The sequence below is a fragment of the Ischnura elegans genome, chromosome 3 (genome assembly GCF_921293095.1).
Source record: "Ischnura elegans chromosome 3, ioIscEleg1.1, whole genome shotgun sequence".
NCBI classification, from domain to species: domain Eukaryota; kingdom Metazoa; phylum Arthropoda; class Insecta; order Odonata; family Coenagrionidae; genus Ischnura; species Ischnura elegans.
In genome coordinates this window covers 114227588-114250359 of record NC_060248.1, presented here as the reverse complement: position 1 = coordinate 114250359, position 22772 = coordinate 114227588, and the positions used below count along the sequence as shown (strand labels likewise).

The 22772-nt window shown below is 39.2% G+C and overlaps 1 protein-coding gene across 1 annotated transcript in view; it reads right to left on the bottom strand.

The window, feature by feature from the left end:
* The window catches only part of LOC124155249 (homeobox protein HMX3-like), a 56028-nt gene extending 37979 nt beyond the window's left edge, over positions 1 to 18049 (bottom strand). The window contains exon 1 of the mRNA XM_046528968.1: positions 17137 to 18049. Within this exon, the coding sequence (XP_046384924.1) occupies positions 17137 to 18049 (913 nt within the window). The remainder of the gene's footprint in view (positions 1 to 17136) is intronic.
* Positions 18050 to 22772: the final 4723 nt, after the last annotated feature.

The following is a 22772-nucleotide window of genomic DNA, read 5'->3' as shown; positions in this document are numbered from 1 at the left end:
AATATTTTCGGTTTTAATCGTTGACGATCTTATGGTCAATCATCAGTGTGTCGTTAAAATAAAAATACTCGCCTCGATCTGTGAATATTTGGCATGTACAAGTGTTAATGGTGTAAACCATAAATTACACGGAGATAATGAATTACTATTTGTTAATGGATTGAATCAAGGTGGAGTCCCTTTGCAAGAAATAGTGGTAGATTAACCTTGTTTGTGCTTATTATTCGAGAACGAAGATTCTCATTCACATTCACACATTGTGAAACCAATTGAAATGGTTTTCTATTGAGTACGCCACCAGAGCGATTTTAGGAACATTTTGAGGCTACAATTTAATCATAATGACGATAAATTTTAATCATACTTTTGCAGTAAGATATATCTTCTTAGCGTTAGTATGGCCGTTACGCTAATTTATTATCATCTCTGCGTTCCCTACGGAATTAGGAACAGCCTGCAAGTTGTGAATAATCAAAGCCTTTCCCGTTTTCAAAGTACTCACCATGGCCATAATTTAAATAACAGAATTTATAACCAACCACCGTCTAATAGAAAAATTCACCAGTGTTCATTAAAACGATAACGAGGCTTCTGTCACAATGATGTCATTGTTATGATCAATTCATGGTAATTCCTTTGATGATTTTTGTGTTTTTATAGAGCATTTTCAGTTTTATTAAAATTTTCACAATGAGGAGGTATATTCAGCCATGTGCCACTCGTGTTACAGACACGAAAAGAATTGAGCCATATAATTGTCAGCTGGCAGCAGATATTTCATAACTTTAAATTATCTCATCTTTTTTATGATTATATATATACATATACTGTTAAGAAGCAATATGTTTCATGAAATCCATAATCTCTGGCAAATAAATTTTCAATAAGGGACAGAACTATGTTTAAATTTCTTCATTAGAGATACCAAAATCTATTGCATGACACCAAGTAGCCCTTACCATTGAAGTATAAAGTGAAACATATTTTGATACTGGCTGTCAATAGTGTAGTTGATATTGTAATAGGGATGACTGTGAGTCTTTATGGTAATGCCATTGAGAATGTATTCATTGCCATTTTAAATTGAATGGATGTTCAGAAATCACTGATTATGAACATAGCTTCACAGTCAAAAATTATAATTAGAGAAGAATGAATAAAGCTTGAATAACTTATGCATAACCCTACCACAGTTACTTCAAGGGCTCCTGCTATCCAATTATTAAATAAATGTATAGTTTGCAGCAAACCTTTCATACTTTACAAGTAGGCTGCATGTTGTTATAAAAATATGCATCTGTAACAAATATTGCAACTCTTTTTGGCTCATAGCTTGGGATGGGGGATCTATTCTTTATGTTAATATGTACTATTTTTGCAAACCTTGTGTAAGAATAAGTTTTAAGTGCTAACATAACTAACTTCATATCTAATCAACAGCAAAGGCTTGTGTTGTATTTAAGATTCAAGGGAAAGAGATGGGGTGCAAAGATATTAAAGTTTCTGGGTTCAATTTATAAAAAATCTGTCAAAAAACATATCTAATCAGAATGAAAGCATTAATTTTCAACTCTCAGTGGTGTTTATGAATACTATACTATATATGTGATAGATATTTTCTTTTATTCTCAGCCCACAAAATATGAAGCTTTCATTGAACATGTTTTAAATATTTAGCAGATTACTAAATTATACAAAGACAGTAGTGGATCCAGGATAGGGACAAGGGGGTGGGCTAGGTGAGGTTAAAATTCCAGCTGTAGTGGGAGTCGGAAATAAACCACCATTCTATCTAGTGTAAAGTGGATACCCAAGGGGAGTAAATTGGATACCCTCCTTAGCCCCCCCCCCTCCATTGATCCGTCACGGTACAAAGATACAGTTATTTATACAGCATTTAAAGAATTTATTTGTATCAAATGCAAAGCATAAGGACTCCATCATGATGACTCCTTCATTGCAACTGTCTTTTGGGATATGAGTTTTCAATAGAATTATGTTGTTACATGTAGTCACAGTAAGTAATTTTTTTTACTACCTACTTCTGGGGTAATCCTTTTGATTGCTGTACCAAGTCATCTCTGAATTCACCACACTGACATCACTCACTTATAATTAATGTATGTGCTTCCACTATCATAAATGCAATAGTATGACTTCCTCACAGAATTTTACCGTACCATGTTCTATTTATGAAGTGATCATAGAAGCAATTTCCCTTACATCCACTCCACTTCCATAAATCTATTAAGAAAATTTGCCTATGTGACATGAACATAGACTGTTTCTCATTACATACGTTGCAGCTATGCATGTTAAAATATATCTTTAGTGATGCAGATCGCAGCGAGACAGATGAGACAGAGATAATCCTTGGAATAAATAAAAAGAGGAGAATTAATGGGAAAATCACAGGACCAAAGTGCAAATAGAAGTCTGGTTAAGATATATGGAGTAAGGTTTGCTATGGAACTGGTATTTTTGACCCAGAAGGAGGATAAGAATGTATAGATACAGGAATGTATAGATAAGATTGACAGAGGAAAAGGAAGTAGGAAGTGCTAGACAAGATAAATGAGGCAAGGGAATTAATGCAGGAGATGAATTTGAAGTGTTCATCAAGCTTGAAATGCCGACAACGGGGATTAAGGTAAGGATTTTGAGTAACCAGCAAGGGCAGGGAGACAATGGTTCTGGAATAAATGGAATAACCATGTATGTTACTAAGAAATATGTCAACCTTAATGAGTAAATCACTTATAACAGTAAGGAATGGAATGAGATATCAAGTCATGCATGATTATAAGTGTTGATGATGTTATACCTAATCGATTTTTTGAACGTATGTACTCATTAGTGACAGTTCAATGGATGGAGCATGAAAAAATTAATAAAAGCTACGTATGGGATTGAAATCCCAAGAAACTAACGAGTGTACCAGATATGTGATGTAAATTGGCTGTTATAGGAATATATGTCTTCACTTATCCTTTGAAGACTTATTAAACATATTAGTTAATTAAACGTCGACAAGTAGTAGTAAGGGTTAATATTTTAGGAAGAAACCATACCAAGGATCCCACTTAAGACTTTGATAGAGTCATTAGTAAAATTAGACATTGCAATACTTCCACTGATTTTATTATAATAAAAATCAGTGGAAATACTGCAATGTTTTATTTTACTAATATGAAGAACTTCCACCATATCTTGCTCAATATCATACAAGGTACTTTGAAAGAGCTTATCGATGAAAAAATTTCAGTGGTCACTGATAAGCATAGAAAATAATGAATGGAATGGTGGTGAATGCAGTCATTTCCTGTAAATTCATCCTCATGAGCAAATACATATGTACACAGACAACAGCTTTCCCCAATAGCAAGCAAGAGTAGCCCAGCTGGCTCAATATTGTAAGAAATACAACTGACTCTGATTGTTTCAAACATTCCCTTAGCAGACAATGCTTGAGAACCTCAATAAATATATTCCCTTAGCAGACAATGCTTAATAACCTTAAAATAATATTTATTTGATTGATCTGGCTTTGATATCATATATTCCATATTTTCCATGAGTCTTCAGGTACAAGGGTCCAAATTCTCTTGAATTAAGGCTCAAATGTATGGAATAAAATTAAACTTTTTCAGGATAAGTATCGAATTGTTTATTTTCACCATATTAAAACATTCAAGCCTGAAATAAGATAAGTATTGGTAACCAAATTGGCACTCTTATATTTTAACATGAGATATCTAGATGGGCAACACTGATTCTATGGCTCTGAAGCTACTTTTGATGGCAGATGCACCACTGATTCTATAGCTCTGCAGCTACTTTCGATGGTAGATAATTTGCTAGGAGGTTTTAATAGTACATAACCTGTGTTTGGCTACGAACAGCACTTAGGCAATAAAGTCGCAATTTTTTCCGTTGAAGGCTACACATTAGAACGCTCAGAGAAGAGAAGACTTTTCTTGCTTAAGGTGCCTTTCCAAATCTTTTTCTATCAAAAGGATAAGAGGTCATTACTTTAGTCACAAAACGTACAATAATTAGTAAACTTCCACACTCCAAAGGCTCATTTGCCTCACAAATTCATTGATATATCATACCATCTTATGAGCAAATCAGTCATTCTAATTTTATACCCACACGAGCTGTATTGGTTGTATCAATTTGCCTTTCTCAGCTTCCAAAGAAAACTCAAACAGTATCTTGTATACATTACGTACGAAACGTGCTAAATACTTTCTTTTTCACGCAATATTTCACTTGCCTCACTTATTCCTATATATTTATCTCCAAGAAATACCAAGCCGAACACCAAATATTGTTAATGGACTTACCTACAATTTTTATAGTAGTACTTTGACAAACATCCTTTGGAAAAGGAAATACGAAAATACTTTCACCTCATTACATATATCCTCAGAAGTAATTATGAATTCTATAGTGACATCACATGCTAGTAAATCAGAATGCAATCAGTAGATACGATCTTTTTCTCTCTTTCGATTGCCAAATACGAAACTTGGCTGTTCTTCTAATTCAAACTGTCTTTGTAAACACAGACACATTTTGAAATCGTTGATGAAGTCAGCAAAACCAGGTAATAACAGATTTCTATACCTACACTCCTGTTACACCTCCTTCCTTCCCTCCGATATGTAATTCTAGTATTTTTCATCAACTCACTTGGCTGGCACAAATCATAACAAACTCCTACGCCGGCACAAATATTGCATAACTTCAACATTTTCAGGGGTTTAGCACACGATCTCCGACTGCAGTCCATAGAATAGACAATATTATTTATTGGATGGTGATTATTATCAAACTTGAGATGTTTGTAAGGATTTCGTAGCGAATACCGTAGAATAGTGGTCCGTTCCGGATATATCACCGGTATTATGGAAATATTTCACTTATTACATTGCTATTGTGGTGCTAAAAATATTGGAAATTGATTGCTGATATCGTAGATACGGATAAAAACGGAGGATGCTGCGCTTGGTCGATTATTTCTTCCGTATATTATCGTAGGGTTCTTCAGCATTTCAAAACATCCGCCATTTTCAACAATTTAAACTTCACGTTAACTTTTTACCCGAGGGAAATCCATGGTTTAGCTTGACTACCACTTTAACGCTCAGATTTGGCTTAACCATCGATTATAAAACAGAATTCTGGGACTTAACCGACGCTTAGCTTAAACTCCAGTTTAACCAGACATTATAAAACCGGCCCTAAATCTTTCAGGAGTGAACATAGCAGTCAAATCATCCAGGATAATATAAAGAATTTGGCATTACATAGCCCTAACATTTTGACAATAGGCGTATTGTACTAATCGCAACAAGTCTAAGAGCCCTCACCAAATGGAAGTCAATTTCAAATAAAATATTCGGTTCCATTTATCTATATAAATAGCCATTATTCATTGCTAATGAAACACTTACTTGCAATTTTCCACAAAAATAAAATTTTTACTACGACTTAAGTTTCGATGATACTACATCATTTTCAAGTAACAACTGAGAGAGGAGAAATGGGGTGGAAGGTCCTCAAGGAGCTGGTTGGAATGGATAGGGGTGCCAGGCGTGGAGGGGAGGGGGGAGGGGAGGGGGGGGGGAGGGGAGGGGGGGGAGGGGAGGGTGGAAAAAAACCGGAGGAGGTAAAAAGGTTGGGAATTGAAGGGTTTTTTCGGGGTTGACAAACTTGAACATAGAAATGCTGTTTAAGGATAAAAATATTTACGTCACGTTTTTCATGACTTCAGTAACGTCAACATCGATTTAAGCTCTCATAAATCACTTCACGAAATTATCGAAATTTTATGCGTGTCGTGACCTGATTATTCCCTTAACGTACTGAAATGCAGTTTAAATTATATTCTGAACTTGTGCTCAATAATTCGGTTTCTGGTCTTTTAGTGTACGTCATCCACATCACTTAAGGGCTAAATAGGTGGCCTCTATGCTTTCGCTTTTTTTCGAGTGCAACTCAATGCCATGTCAGTAATTCACCCACATGCAGTTTAAGGCATCGACATTGAGAGCGGAAAGAATGGGTAATCAAAAAAATGACAGAGGCAGGATCAATTTTGGAATTTTTTGATAGCAAGAATTATTTTTAAATTTTTCCTTTCAGTAATAGAGGCGTACCTGTAAAATATTATAAAACCATCAACTGCTCTGAAGTCAGACCCTAATATTAGTAATTTAGATTTAAAGAGTACAATTTTGACATTGTGCTAATACATTGTGTAAGCAAGCGTTAAAAAGAAGTTAAATGATGCATTAATGCCCTTATAATGAACCCATTCATGGTTTTTACACTAAAAAAGTAATAATGTGAGTCCGACTCAAGATGGAATGACGGGAATTTTATTTGACACTCAAAATTGATATTTGTGTACATCGCAAATAAGGTGGACTTAGAGGTAACATATTTCTTAGCGCATTATACGCAACTTTCTATTGATCGTTACCACATTGACGAAGGTTGCATCTAGAAATAAAACAGTGACATGTTTTCCAGTATATTTCCGGAATTAAACAGGTACAACTTGGATTCCAATGAATTTCAAAATACAATTCCACATCCATGTGAATATTAACGTGTAATATGCGAAACTATTAGCCCTGACGTAGTATCCTTCAGAGGCTATGAAACGGTGGCACCTTTTTTTTACATTGGACTCGGTAAAAGCCAAAAATAATTCTGTTTTAACTGTCCTTATGTAGAGATTAATTTGATCTGAGAAGTTGATAAGTCACAATGCTATCTACTTAAATGTCCAAAAAGTACGAGTTCAAATATTTAAAAAACCCTGCTTGGATTATAAGCATAATTAATAATGCAAGCAATGCAGAAAAATGTATTTTAAGCAATTCTACTGCCTTTAAAATTAATGGAGGCAAAATGACAGTAATAGTAAATGGGGAAAAGTAATTCCTAACGCGCAAATCCTTGCACATGAATATTACAGGCACTAAAGGCCGCTATAATGAATGATCATGCGAATGGTCATTCGAGTGGTCATGCGAATTAAATCATTCGCCGTGCATAACGGAAAATTCCATAATGAACTGGCATACGCATGATCATTCAGTGAAAATTAGAATATGTTCTAGTTTGCTCGCATGATCCTGTGAGTGATCACGTGTTCATTCGCATGATCATTCACCGTGTATAGCGGCCTTAATGGATTTCCTGCTATTCGGAGTATTTCAATCAAGTCTTCGGACAATTTAGCGATTCAGAGCGCAACACACGAACAGCTACCTCCAAAAAATGAAACTCTCCTCAGCAATGGGATATAATTGCCCAAGCAGCGAAAACAAACAGTGATAATTTTTTTATTTTTAGGTTCAATTAAACAATTGTCCCGCCCGTATAAGCAAGGTGAAGTTCGATTTATTGCGAAAACATTTAAGTGGAAGAAATTTGAGTATCTTTAGGGCATGGCCGTCCGTATTTTATATCTTTGACGCACATCCACCAAGAAATTAATTACTCCGGAATGCCGTTACATAAATTGAAATGGTCATTAGTCTGTGGGATAGCCCGTGGAAGATTGAATTTATGTCCGAATAAAAGCAGTGAAATCACATCGAATAGAAAATGATCAAGCAGACTTAACAGACAGACAGAGATTCGTCAATATACTAAGGAAGTGGTCGAATTAGGTGGGAGAAAAATATATGAAATAATTTATAATGAATAATGCATATCTACAGCACGTAATATATTCTGAACAGGTGACTGTAAATGAGACTATTAAAAGAAATAATAATATGATAGATAAAAACTTCATGTGTGTGTAAATAATTGCTCAATAGCGAGAGGAGACTTCCTCAATGCAACCTTCGACTTTTTGACCAACGATGATGATTCTACACATTATGCGTTTCTAGTCATATTTGCATGCTTGACTTTCCCGGTGAATACATCGAATAAACCTCTCTCAGGTTTGCGTGCGGGTCAGAAAAATCAAGGGAGCCTTAATTTGCCAAGACCCGCGCGCAAAGCTAAGGAATTTTATTCATTAAGTATATTTGTGTGGTAGCATGCATTTAATGCCAAGTTGAATCCCTGTGGACGTGTGGATTACTAGCTCACACTATTTTGAGGTGACTAGCACGGTAAAGAACATTTGCACGATTACAAGTAGATATACTTCTGATTTAAAAAATCCCCATACATTTTACAGCATTGATTAGGCAAATAACCGCTAAAATCTTACTAAAATCCAGGGAAAACATGCATGAATCTGAATGTGAAGCTATTTTTACCATTCCCCACTGTGTCTCTTCGACAATTGCTTCCAATAACAATAGATCCCCGTCAACACACTCTTTAGTTCTCGGAAAACGGTAGCTTTGAAAAATACGCAGGTGGCCATTGGAAAAGGATATGTTTCACACAAAGAGGCTGACTAAGTCAGCAAACTTGGGGAAAGTCAGTCTGGCGACCAAAGACGAATCCCTGGGTCAGATGCAAGAACCAGGGGGTAACCTCTCCATTGAAGGCACAGTAGGGTTCCTATCCTGTTGTGGTGATGGCATTAAGCGACCCATTTGGGAGAACAAAAGATGTTTGAAAGACGCGTGGATAACGGGAGGAAGGATGCCTATCTTTCGGGTAAGTTCAGGCCATAGTTCCAGCGGAATACCACCCCTGTCCTCCCTTTAGACTCTTCTCGGCATCCCAACCTTTCGCCTGGGTGCATTTTTCTTATTCCTGATAATGGCTAAACAAATATTTAAAATATCATTCCTTCGTCGCACTACTATGGGTAACAACAGTGAATTGAGCAGTAAAATTGTTCTAATCTTGCATGGATTCACCATAGGAATTACGAACCGTTTGCAAGCCTCAGCTTTTCATGAATATGTACGTATTTTTTGTTACTATACGTAATATTTAATGACCGTGTAGTTTGAACATGGGGATATTCTTCATGCAAATTATAGGTCATCCCCTGCCACTCACCCTGGAGGTGGTTCACAGTCGCAGGGTTATAATGTAGATGCAGTTAGTTTAGAGGTTTCAAGGCAAGCACGTAGCTGCGGGAGGATGGGGGAGGTATGGGCCATCAGCGGCTGAATAGAATGTGAATAGGCAGTTGCAAATCTCGGTTAGGACTGAAGTTCAGCTCCCCCGAAATTTGATGTGGACCCTACAGGTGACTACCCGTGATATGTTCTGAGTTCTTCACGGTTTCTTTAAAAACTTAAAACTTAAACGTTTTTTATTGCTTATATTGAATATTTTATGTACTTATACTTACGATATTTCATCGTTTCTGTGAACAATACTATAAAGTAATTTCTTCTCTCTGCTCATATGGGTTACCTTCCAGAGCATGAATAAAACTTTCATTCACTCGCACGACTGCCAAGGAGCCCATTAACATAAGGAGAACCTCTCCTCCCACGCCACATCTTTTATTGTAAATCATTTTCATCAAATCTGTCGCCAAATTACTTTTTTTTAAATATCCAGCCATAGTGTAAATCTTACCCAAAAGGTGAAACTTTTTGCGAAAAACAGGCCGGATTTCGGGAACAAACGCCTTTGGAGACCAAGCCGTAATAATGACGCCCTCCATTCAATACAACAATGTGTCGCTAAAAACCATTGTTGGTCACCTCTTTGCGTTGTTATGGTCATCTCCTTTTCCCATAGTCACATGCGTATTTGTCGATGGTTCCTCTTCCCAAGATCGGAAGACTGTGATGACAAGGATATACCGTGATAGGAAGCAATTCATGAACGGGCATAATGGCTATGGTAATTTTTTTTTCTCAGAACCGTAGCTGCTTTTATTTGCGCAAATACAATTCGTTGTGCTTGTCACCTCAAAATAGATTGAACGAGAGACTCATCCATTCACAGTACATGACATTAACTGAATTTTACTTCACAAATATAAAGTTAAATCGATTCCAACGGTGGATTATAAAATCTCAACCGTAGAAGACATGCATAAGGTAGGTGGCTAGTTCGGAGAATATTGCTTTTTCATAACCAAACTCAAATAGCACTAATCATTCCGAAGGTATACAGTAAAATTGAGTTCTTGCATGGAGACGGAAAAGCGTCTTAATGTTAATATCCACGGCACGGTAGAATTCGATTTGATAGCTCAAGCTCCTCTGAACCCCCCTGACAGCGGTAATTAAAAAAAGTTGACTATGAAGTCGCGCGAGACACCGAGAAAACGACCAATGTCAAATCTCGGGGGCAAAAGGGATGAAATCATTATGGCTCCCTGTAGAACGTATGGTAAATCGTTCAGTAAGTAAAGTAAGCTGTTACTGCTTTTCTGCGCTTTGTTTAGCATAAAACAGAGTCAAATTACATGTTTAGTACGTAATTTAAATCCTTGGCACGTAATAAAGCACGATAGAGAAGGGATCATGATCGTTAACAAGGCTAAGAAGCGATACAAACCCTTGCCGGGTTGGGGAATCGTGTGCTTACTCAAAATTAAGCTAGATTGCAGGTCCCAATTTAAGATAACTAGTTAACTGTGAAAAGGATGATGGTTAACGTCCTGAGAAGTAGAAAGGTGAACTTTAATGCCAACAGTTTTAGATCGATTATACTCTCCTAAGAAAAGCTATATGCCTACGCGTTTGCCACCTCACGGATATGGGTTAGGTAATGCCACAGTGATATGGTAGAAATGGTGTGACGTTCTTTTTTACATGGCTGTTCCATTTGGTCGGCTGTGTGGACCACCATGTTTTCAGTGAATAATGACGGCATTTCGTGAAGTTGCCTCAGATAATTTTTCAAGAAGATAAATAAACAGTAGGGAGCAGGAAAAGATAAAACAATTGCAACCATGCGCATAATGAGAATCTAGCTGGTGGACGGTTCACAAATTTAAGAACACCTGTGACATGTTTCCAATAAAGCCTTTGAAATGTAACTCAATGTCTTATTAAGGGGGTGAATAGATAGACTGAGAAAAACGACATCAATATCGTAAATTTAGAAAGACACCCCCTTGTGATTGGAAATGCCTATAAACTGATCTTCATTCAATAATAATAATTTCTCCACCACTGGGGACACGCGCGGATTATTGTGAAATAAAATTGTCATTCCTGGCCAAATTTACAAGGCAGGTGTAATTAATATTTTCGGAAAACTGAGAATGGTTTATCTAAATAGAGTAAGAAAGTAACTGAAAAATGACTTATTGCCGTACAGGATTTTACGCTTTCCCGGCGAAAAGAATGAATAAACTTATGTCGAATATCCGCGCAGGTAAGAAAAATGAAGGCCTCAGACAAAGGGGACTGCATAGAGGAGGCCCAATTCTATCCCTTGAAAGGATAACTTCTGTTGCCACTCCGGTCGCTATTTCATCGGCTTTCAAAAATGTCCGCGGCGCGGTGATGAGTGCTATACGATCCACTTTTTTCCAATATTTTACAGTATGGTCTCTGAAAATGCGAGGAATAACATTGAAGATTAATGAATTTGATAAATCACATCACTGTGAATGTAAATTTCGGTAGACACCCCTAATTATACCTTATTTCCCAGTGAAAGTCGATCAATTTTTCCGTCAGCGACGCGAGTGGCGACTTCTGTAAACACATTTAAATTCTCGGAGGGTGACAACACATTTAGAGGCCGATTTAAGGATCATCTTCCGTAATGTTCGTGCTTCCGAAGTTCGGGTAAATGAGAGGATCGGTTCCTCATATCCATGAGGCGGAAAACGTATGTACTTCGGAGTGCATCACCGATCTAAATCTCCAACATATCAGCGAATCACCTCCAGGGTGTTTGGCAGTAGGTGGTCCGCTTGCTATTGTTTCCCCACATGCGTACTACTTGGCCATAAAAATATATAACAGAAATAGCATGCAACTGTAACGAGACGGAATCCGAGACGTCGTCTGTCTTAATTTTTCTCACCCGCGCGGAAACCCAAGAGAAAAGTTCGTTCGATATATTGCCGTGTTTACCGAATGATCTAGGCTACTTGTGAAAATAACTTCAAATTTTGAAATAGCGGTGATTATAAAGAATTTAGCATTCGCGTCAGCGTACATAAACAGGAGGTTAAAAGAGGCTACTCGAACTCATTGACGAAATCCGTCACTCATTCAACAGAAATCAAGATCTTACGGACCACATCCACATTCGTCGGCCTTGACGACAATTACTAAGTCGTCAGTGAAAAATGTGGTAGTTTCAGTAAGCGTGAATTTGTAAATTTATGTAGATAAGGCGACTAACGGAAGAGAAGAAATCACGTGATGGCAGGAAAAATCCAAAATTTGATAACAGCTATTTTTACTCAATAAAATCCTGTTCAGTGCGGATAACCATTTGATGTGTCTTATCGAACAAATCCGCACTACCGCAGATATACCTATTTTTGTGGAATTTTTCCATCTCCCATTTACCTCATCGTCTATCATAAGAGTCTATCGACCTGTTCACGTATCGTCTCGCATTTATAGGATATTTAACAGTTTCATGAGCACCTGCAGGTCTAAAAAATTATAATTAAAACGAGAGAACCTTCTGGTGCTAAGGACACTATGCGGTGTTTTTTTTCATATCGCATCCATTTGCATGAACCAATATGTTAATATAAATTCCTCAGCCTCATACACAAGCAGGACTTCTTAACGTTGATTCAACAATTTGATCACATGAAATATCAGGGAAAACTATCAATGACACCGATATTTTTAGCATACTAGACCTCTGGGAAATAAAAACCAATTATTAATCTGGATTCATTTCCAAAAAAATCCCCGGGATAAATCCACTCCAGGCAGTAACCTTTTTCGAAATTCTGGAACGTAATAGATGTATAACGTACATGCTAGAAATTTATCAACCTCACTTAACCCGGTTGGTACTAATTTACTTTATTTATTAAAGTTAATTATTCATTATATTAATTAATCATTTAAAATATTAATTACTTATTATAATGAATGCCACATAATTAACATTCCCAACGCAATTTCATCAACACAAACTCCCTAGTGGTGGCTCGCAGGGTATTATGTAGATGTATACAGCACGCAGCAATCTATGTCAAATTCGCATACAGTAGATCAGTGAAAAACGACTTGCAAACAACGCGCGCATTGCCACGCATATAAGGCTCGCAAAAGGATGAATCATTGATTTATATTCACAAGTTTACACGTGTAATAAAACATTTACCACTTTGAAGCCCGAGGTATTATCGTGTCAAGGTTGCGAGAAACCCAGGCTTTTTGTTTTTAAATCATTTCCTAATGCGAAAAAGTACGTTTGAGAGCCACTACATGACATTACCTTGCAAAAAGACCAGATAGTTAAAGACAGAGGCTTAATAATTCAAAACAGACTCCTATTTGATAATATACATCCCGAGGTAAACTCGGGCTTCGGCATCAGTGTTAATTTTCTGCATCCCTAGCACTAAAACTACATCCCCTTTCTCCAACATAGAAGCATTGAAGTCTTCTGAGTTACACATTAGCATATACACTACACCACATTTTTCAAATTTTTAAACACTGTCTTTGGATTTGAAAAATAATCGGCCCAACATTTGTAAATTATAAAAATGTGAATGTCTAGTGCTGGCGCGGGATATCACTTATGTAACTGGAATATAAGTATTTCTCTAGTCACTCCTTGGAATCCCTCACTGTGGGTGATATTTGATGAATGATACGTTTCCCACGATAATAACCCCGCCTGCCATTCCGCCGATTAAAAAATTCGCAGAGCACACAAATCGCAGTCTTAAAAAAACCAGAGCCACCGCCTTCCAGTTGTTTTATTCATGAATTAGGTTGTAAATCAGCGACTCGTGGGAACCAACTGCCAATCTGTCCATGAAATACTGACTTAGACAATTCCGACCGAGGCACGACCATCCTCTCTATATCGAAAACGAGCAAACCCAATGCCTTGCAGAACTCATTAGCACGACCAGTTTACAAAAGGTCATCGGGGTGTAATAAAGCCCGCATATGATGTCACCCGCATGCTGCTTCATACGGACTCGTAAAAATGAAAAAGAAAAAACCAAATTGTTATTCCTTCGTCTGGAGAAAGTGCTCTTTCGTATTTGCGCGTGTTTTTATAAGTATGCAATTTCAGTGAATACATGTGGATGCATTAAAATCGTCGACGAAGACGTACTTGCTCAATCCGAGCAATGCTCTCGAGGAGACCTCTTGATGAAAAACTGAAGTCTAAAATGAAGGTTGGTTGTCATTATCAACCGTAATGGCATAATTAGGAGCACCTATTTCCATGTTGCCTATTTTAACTACGCTGTCTATGTGGATTCTATCCATTAAGCTAAAAATAGATAGGTATAGCTGAGGAAAATGGGTCTGAAAATTTTAAGAATTACGACTTCATGCAATCCTATCGGAAACTCAGAAGTTGTGGTACAATAATCTTCTTAACAAGATATGTTAATTATATGTTTACCATTTCTAAGAAAATAGGAAATGATTGTAATCGCTGTTGCCAAGCTTGATTTTTTTAAATCCATTTCCGGAAAGGCTGATTTCAAGCTTACGATAGTAAATTAATTTAACAATCACTTGGACATCTCTGTCACAGTGACTATAAAATAGAATGACTCAGCCATTCCTTGACGTGACCAATCAATCAAATATACTGCCACAAAAATTTGATAACGTGATTCAAAGAACCATCAGTTCGCAGAAACCATCATGAAGTCGGTTAGTAATATTAAAACTCAGGCTGAGGTCATAGCACGAAAGTAAAATTTCCATTAATTGTAGTAAAAAAATAAATCGTAAAAAATATTCATCAACTTCATTTAAATAACTTATTCATATGCAGCCAAATGTATCCACTCTAATTATTCCAGTGAAATCAAGCATTTGAGTATCTTTGATAAATCTTAATAATCAGTTAAAGTAGTTAATTAGCTATAAAACATGTGAATATCCATTTATGGATCGAAGTTCTCTTATCTAAAAGAAAATCAAACAAGCTTGTTTGAATAGATTCCGATAAATTAATACTTTCAAAGCGTCAGTGCATAAAACTAATACAGTGCACTGCAAAGGGAAAGAAATCGATAGGCACCGGTTGTTATACAGTAAAGGAAAATCACAGAAAAAGGTTCAGTTTATTTATGATAACAGCCGCAGATTTCATTAGCAGTATAGCATAGAAAGTGATCGTATAACTCACTAAACTAAAGCGGGCCTATATGTACACTGAAACTTGAAACTTACCACAAGCGAGTTCCTCACGTCACCGAACATGCTACGTAACCAAACTGAAAACTCAAATGAAAACAACTAATAGAGAGATTTGCAAACTCGATAATATGCTCATACGCTTCCTAATTTCAACCACTGTGTAAATATTTAAAATCATACGTTTGTGTACTATGATCCGGATGGTTGGCTTCATAAAGACCGCGCCGATTACGCCTGGCAGATTTCCCGGCGGTCCCGCGGCCTTCGTCGGCGGCCGGCGGTCTGCCCAGAGCCCTCGACGCGCGATTACGTGACCTGCGGCGTGGACGGGCGCTTAATCAGCCGCTGTCACTCAAAACTTCACGCTCTCCGGGACGGGACAGTGCGCGAGAGGATATACGAGACAATTTAGTCATTACAGGAACGGACATCTTTAGAGAGCCGCTGAAACTCCGCGGAAGGGAAACACAACCCGTGAATCCATTGTGCATACTTACGTGATGCAAACTCGACAGTGAAATTTATCAATTTTATTACTCCATCAAAAGTTTCAAAATAATTATCATTATGATTATTTTGACTTATTTACACATTTATATCTCCGCAAGATATATCATACTAAAGGAGAATGACAGCATTACCACGAGAATATCCACCCGAGGAGTGGTTGCGGCCAATGCATATATCTCCCGAAATAAGAACATCACGAATTACTACAATTGACACCTCAATGAGCCGTCGTTAGCTGAAGGATGAGAAAATTATAACCATGAGCATTAATTCCAATTGAAAATTAAATGTGTTGCGACCACTAACGAATAAGTGCTGAACAATGCATAATTAAGAGGCAGGTAAATTCACGGATATCAAGGTCGTAAGACGTGGTGTTAAACTACCATGATATAGGTATATATACTTTGGAGTTGAATGAAAATTTTTGGTTGTTTCTACGTGAAAATTTTCATGTAGAAACGTTTCACCTCTTATAACAATAGAAATTTGATACCTTTGTTTTCATTACCTGAAGCATCATTTGAAGCCTGTATCAATAGGAGAGACGAGGGAGCATAATGTTGTGTGCCTTTCATACAGAGATATGTATGTAATATTCCTATCAGGCATCAAACAAATAAGTATTCAGATAGATGCAGCTGTACTTTCGTCTGTCATTTAGTCAACTCTTCATGGTAAATAAATTTTGAGACCCAAGATGGAGCAGCGGAATAATTGGTGGACATTTTAGAATAATTGGGCCATATTCTTTACAATGATCTTATTCCAAATAGTCAGTCGTGTATCACGTACTTGATTTGACTTAAAATGGACGAATGAAATAACACCTGGAGCCAAAATATCGACAAATATTTGAGCTAATTTTTAATAAATTTAATTTAACGAGGTGGAGCAATGTATCAACTAACAAAACTCTTAGATCGCTATGTGAATATTCCTGTCCGTATATTCAGTACTGATTTAAGCCACAACTCAGTATATTTCAATGTACGGATTGTATAATTGGATCAACCGACTGGAATCTTAGAAAGCTACTAAAACATTTCTTTACGTTACATAGACGCCAATCGACTGGCGCGACACCGCATTTTTGTCACGACATGAAATGGATAAATGACCAATCTCTGAGAGCTTTCTCAGAGATTTCTGGCACTCATTCACACGGCACTTCACAATAAATTTCGAGACGCGTGATGGAGTAACGCATCAAGTGGCTCGAATCTTAAAATTACTGTATCAATAAATATCTCAGGCTTAAGTGGGCACGCAAAATTGTATGGCGTGACATCACACGCTTTGGCTCTCCCATCGGGAGACCGAGGATGTGCCTATCACAAAGCAGCGCTCTCTGAATACGAATGAAAGCAAATGAGGAGGGACTCACCAGAAGAAGACCTCCTGGGCGTTGCCGAGGATGGCACGTAGCCAGCCAGGATGGAGGTGGTCCTGTCCGCCTGTTGCTGGGACGCCGCCGCGGCCGCCGCCGCCTGCTGGAGCAGCCTCCGACGCTGCTGTTGCTGTTGGTGGGCCGAGGCCTCCTCCGAAGACACCTCCGCCATCTCCTCCTCGTCCTCCTCCTCTTCCTCGTGGACGCTGGGGACGGCCGCGGGGGCCTCAGACTCCTCCTCAGCCCCCTTCTCGCCCTCGGAACTGCCCCCTCTCAGCCCCAGGATGGCGTCTATCGTGAAGGACTTGTTCCGGCAACCACCACCACCAACCCCCGGTCTAGGATGGCCTCCGGTACCTCCGTGTCCGCCACCAAAGTGCAGCCCCCTCGTGCCGGGGATGACCACGGACGTGGTGGTCACCGCCGTCGGCGTCGGCGGGGGCGTGGTGGGCGATACCACGTGGGGAAGTCGCCCGACCACCACCCCCGAATTGTGGTGGTGCCCGTAGAGAAAGTGGTGGTGCAGGCGGGTGTTGGTGCCGTGGTGGTGCGGGGAGTGCGCCGGTGGCGGCGGGGGCGGTGGGGGGTTGAGGGGCGAGGGAGGGCCGCTGCCCCCGCTGGAGCTGCCCCGTCTGCGGGAAGGGGGCGAGCCCGACGATGCCAGCAGGGAGGCCGAGAGGGAAGTTTCCCGCGCGGCGGCGACGAGGCCGGCGGCGGCCGAGGGCGGAACTCCCGCCGGGCACGCGTAGTGGAAGTCGAACATGAGGGGCGACAAGTGGGCCCCGGGCGGGTGCTGTCCCGAGTGCTGGAGGTGCCCGCTGCCGTGGTGCTGGTGCAGGAGGCCGTGGTGGTGAGAGGAGAGGAGGGACGCGGCCGGGTAGCTAAGCAGTGTCGGAGTCTGCTGGTGCATCTTGACTGATTGATTTGATCAGACACACGGACAAAAAAATAGAGCACGAATATAAATTTCAGAAGACACTGTAGAAAACCTTGAGTCCAGGTTGATAACCAAAAATCAGTCCGCTAACACCGTCTCTACATCATCTTCAGCGACTCGAAAACCACCAAGTCTTCATTGCAATGATCCGAAAACTTCTGTCCAAGGTGCACTTAGAAGTCCGGTTTCAAAACACAAAGCTGAGCTTGTCAACAAGTCCAATCGGTGAAGACAATTCGAAAAGTCAATCACTTCCAAACGTTCATTCCAATAGGTCTTCATTTGCCATCCGCATGGGTCAATCCGAGCAATTTCAGGGTTAATAATGCACCCGTAGAACACGCGCCTGGACGGGAGCGACTCAAGATACGGAAGAGCAAGTCTCGTGGCACAACTAAATACGACGGGAGGAAGGGTCAATCTTGACTGTCCGCGATGATCTCAGCATCGAGTCTGACGGCGGCAGAAAGCGTTCCAAGCCCTAACACCCTTCGGACCCAAACTGACTGCAAGAGGGCCCACCACATTCCCTCTCCAACCCCGCACACTGTGCTGGCCAGTCCCTTCCCCTCCCTCATCCTTTCCCCACCTCTCGCTCGTGTAACGGGGCGGTGCCAAGCCACAGAGGAGGGAGGGCGGAAGGGGAGGGGGGAAGTAGTAGGTGGGGGAAGGAGGGGAGGGGGCGGGGCGGAAGGCAGGGATGGGGTAGGAGGTGGGGGGGGGGGAGGGGGTGAAATAAGGAAGGAATTCGTGGGATCTCTCTTTAGAGAACGTCAACTTTTTTCCTCGCTAGTCGACCGATTATTCACCTGCCCAATCATCTCATACACCTCAACGTCTTAGATAATGGCACTGCATAGAGGATGCCCAATTCCATCCCACCTTAATCGGTTTTCAAAAGTGTCCGCGACGCGGTGATGAGTGCAAATGCAATCCACTTTTTTCCCATATATTGCAGTATAAAATTCGTACTAGGGTAGTTTCCTTCATCAAAGAAAACGAAAGGCATTGATTGCGATTCGTTACCCACCATTAGTGTATTCATAATATACAAATTATTTCGTTTTAGATATCCCATTTTAGACGAATGGTAATGGTCAATTTTAACCTCCTTTTGAAAAAGGCCAGATTGGCGCCCATACGATGCCACTCCACATGACGTCACAGGGACCTAGTTTCTATACGAGTAGAGAGGAGTTTTACATCATCTCAGATTACCAATGCTTGCATGAGGCACATAGCTCAGGGAAACATGTCTTAATAATCACCTATTAAAACTTGCTAAGGTCGGAAAGTTTTCTTCGTTTGATAAGGTATTAATAAACCTTTTTTAAGCCAAGCGCTACCAGCCAGCATGGTAGTCAGCTACCTGCTAGCATCCTGCGTCCTATCAGCGCTCAGAGCCTCGATCAAGGTCACCTCACAAGGCGGGAAGGGGTACCAGAAATGCGTCGCACGGACTTTTTCCCATCATTCCTACTTACGCGTCGCGTTTTCGCGCGCTTGAAATTTTTCACTTTTCATTTAATCGCGAAAAATAGATATCGTCATTTAAAAATCTAAAAGCGTGAAATACGTACTCCAGGAGTAATAATCTTTCGATTTAGGCAATAAAAAAATTACAGGAAACCACCCTATTGCGAGGAGTAGTTATGAATTTGATCAATAACAGTATCATGAATGTAAATTTCGGTTGACACAACTAATTATACCGTATTTCCCCGTGATACTCGAATAAATTTGTCCGTTAGAGTCGCGAGTAGCGACTTCTGTAAACCTATTTAAATGCGCGGTGGGCGACAGCACATTATGAAGCAGACTTGAGAATCCATTTATTGCAAATTTCGTGATGTTGGAGATCGCCACACCGCCTTAGTGACGAAGCAATAGATTTCGATTGAAATCGAAAATAGAGTTTTAACTGTCAAAGATAGAGTAAATCGAGATAGAGTCATGATTCGAGTTTCGATCCAAGCGTGATATTACGACTTCGAATTCGATCGTGTCTCCATGTTTCTGGGTTTCACCGCGTGGATTTTCTTTGTGGCGACAGTTTCTCCGGTATTCCAACCGGCGTCTTCAGGTCGAACCTGAAGAGAAAAAACGCTATTAAAGTTATGATTTCACAGCTTGTAAAATTTCATGATGTATCATGGCTCCATTATCGGTTTCGTGCAGTGGCGTAACTGACTTCAGGGGCATGAATAAAAACAATAAAAATGTTTACAATCGGTTCTCTAAACTCGTGGAAAATATAAAAAAATAACTCCCGTTACTTTGCATATACACACCTCGTGGGTCTGATTGCATGAAGGATTTCACTGGAGCGGATCACGTGCGAATGTAAGAGCCACATTATCACAGGTTTCATTTCCTGACCATACATTCCTACAAGTTGCGGTGGGATTACACGGTGAATTTTGGCGTTCATTATCGCTTTCATGCATGTAGACTCGTACGAGTCCTACCGTGTAAGCAGGCCCTTACGCACAAAATGTGATTGCAGCGATTGATCATCTGTTTTTTTTCGTGATGACACTAAAAAAAACTGCGGGCTTAGAAAAAAATACGTAGTATTGAATTTATTATAGGATATCTTGAGTTTTTTCGCGGAAAACTCAATGAAAAATATAGAAATTTTCAATTGATAATTATTTATTTTTAGGAGCCCTGAAAACGGCACATAATTATCTTTATACCAGCGGTTATCTCCATTTAACAACTTTAAAATCACAAACGACCATTCCCTGGATTGGGTTAACTTACGGGGCGGGCCTTCCCACCGTAACTATGTTCTGGTGATGGGCTAAAATTAAGGATTAGGTATGAAATTAAGTGCCTGAATCACTATACATTAAAAATAATAAAGCCCATCCATCATCAATATAACCTATCTAATTTGCAGGTATTAACAATTAAAATGTACAAAAATACTTCGGTAGCCAGAAAAAGTCAGCACTTCGAGAAGTCAATTTTACGACGCGTTCTCAGATGCTTATTTGATATGTTTGAACAACAGTTTTTGGGCGTAAAGGTTGGACAGCTCTTCATAAAAATTTTGGTGGACTTCGTTTATTGCAGTTAACCGCCAATGGAGTCCAAAAAAATTTATTATCTTAATCATTCTCGATTTCTGATGACTATAACCCAGCTGTGTGTTAACGACCCTCGAGGTAATTTCGGAAGATTGGTCCTTCTTTTAAGGGTGTTCATTAATCGCATCACGTTTTTAACAGGCTTCCACCGATGATTTTGTCTTGCCAAATTTTCTCGATCCTCAAACATGGGGAAATTATTCAGCCTCAGGTTGGATACACTGCTACATTTTTTTAAATTGCTGACTCCTCACAATTTTTTTTAATATTTTCAAACAATGAAATTGCATTTTTATGGTAATATTTTTAAAATTTATTCACTCTTAATAGTCAACTAATTTTCTCCAAGGCGTGAGGTATTCAGTATTTTTAAATGTAAACACGCACAATATATCATTATTTCCTCATAGTTGTGATCTGCCGGTAAGGATAGTTCCTTGATAATGAATGCCCCGTGGTAGCGAGTGATGAGAGGCGATTATAGGGAGAAATTAGTGCATCAAACCCCACTTAAAGGCCTAAATGAAGCCCCACATAAATGAGTTTCAGATCAATGAAACGCAAAAGTGAGTGTTAGATCCAGACACAATCAGGTCCTTATCGAACGAAGAAAGTAATAATTTATCAAATAATAAAAAAATAATAATGAAGATTTATCCTTATCACAGGTCAACAAAACTAAATTAATTAGACGCAAATCTCCACCCCACTGTCCCATTAGTTATCCAATTCATATTTACATAATCAAAATAATTGTTTCATGAAACAAATTTTCTGATATAACTTTATCCGATGCATATATTGTTACAACTTAAAGCGTAAACCCAATGTTTCATTTGGATATATGACCTAGAGTGAGCTACAGAGGTGAGAATTTTACGCATTCAGGATACAGGGGAAAATTACTTTCTCTACGTCACTAGGAGCATTTTTTCGTGGTGTGTCAAAAGGTTTCACCAGAGATTTGAACCCGATGCCCTCCAGAGAGCTTTTAAAGACTCTACTGATTACCAAGCAATTTTTATCGCTCACACAATATCATAGTTTCTTTCGAATATCCGTCTTTTCCTCTGCCATTTTCTGTAGTAAGAGTGGATAAGCGTAATTAACTATCTATCCACAGATTACCTCTTCCATCGGTGAATTTAATAAATAATCCACTATCAAACAGGATGCAGTGAGATTATTAATGGCAGGTGGGAATGGCCACTTAAGGCCAATAATTTGTTGGGAAACAATATTTTCCCGGTGGATCAATTTTATTTCTTCAAATGGCTGTGCTTCGCCAACGATGATTATTTTATGACCCACTACTTTAACTCCGGGGAAGAGATCGGACGAGACCAATTATTCCAAGGACAGGGGTGTCATTTCGAAGCATATATTTTTTCGAATATATACTCATAATTTTGTCTCATTTCTAAAAATAAAAATACAACGGCTACTATCGTCCCACATTTGTCATTCGCCAGACACTCTCCGTATTGAATTCGCACCGCAATAAACGTTCCTTATCTCCGACAAAATCAAATAATCTATCTCCGTATTAAGGCAACATGACAGTTACATTCGTCTGAAATTTTGGTAAAAATGTGTCCTTC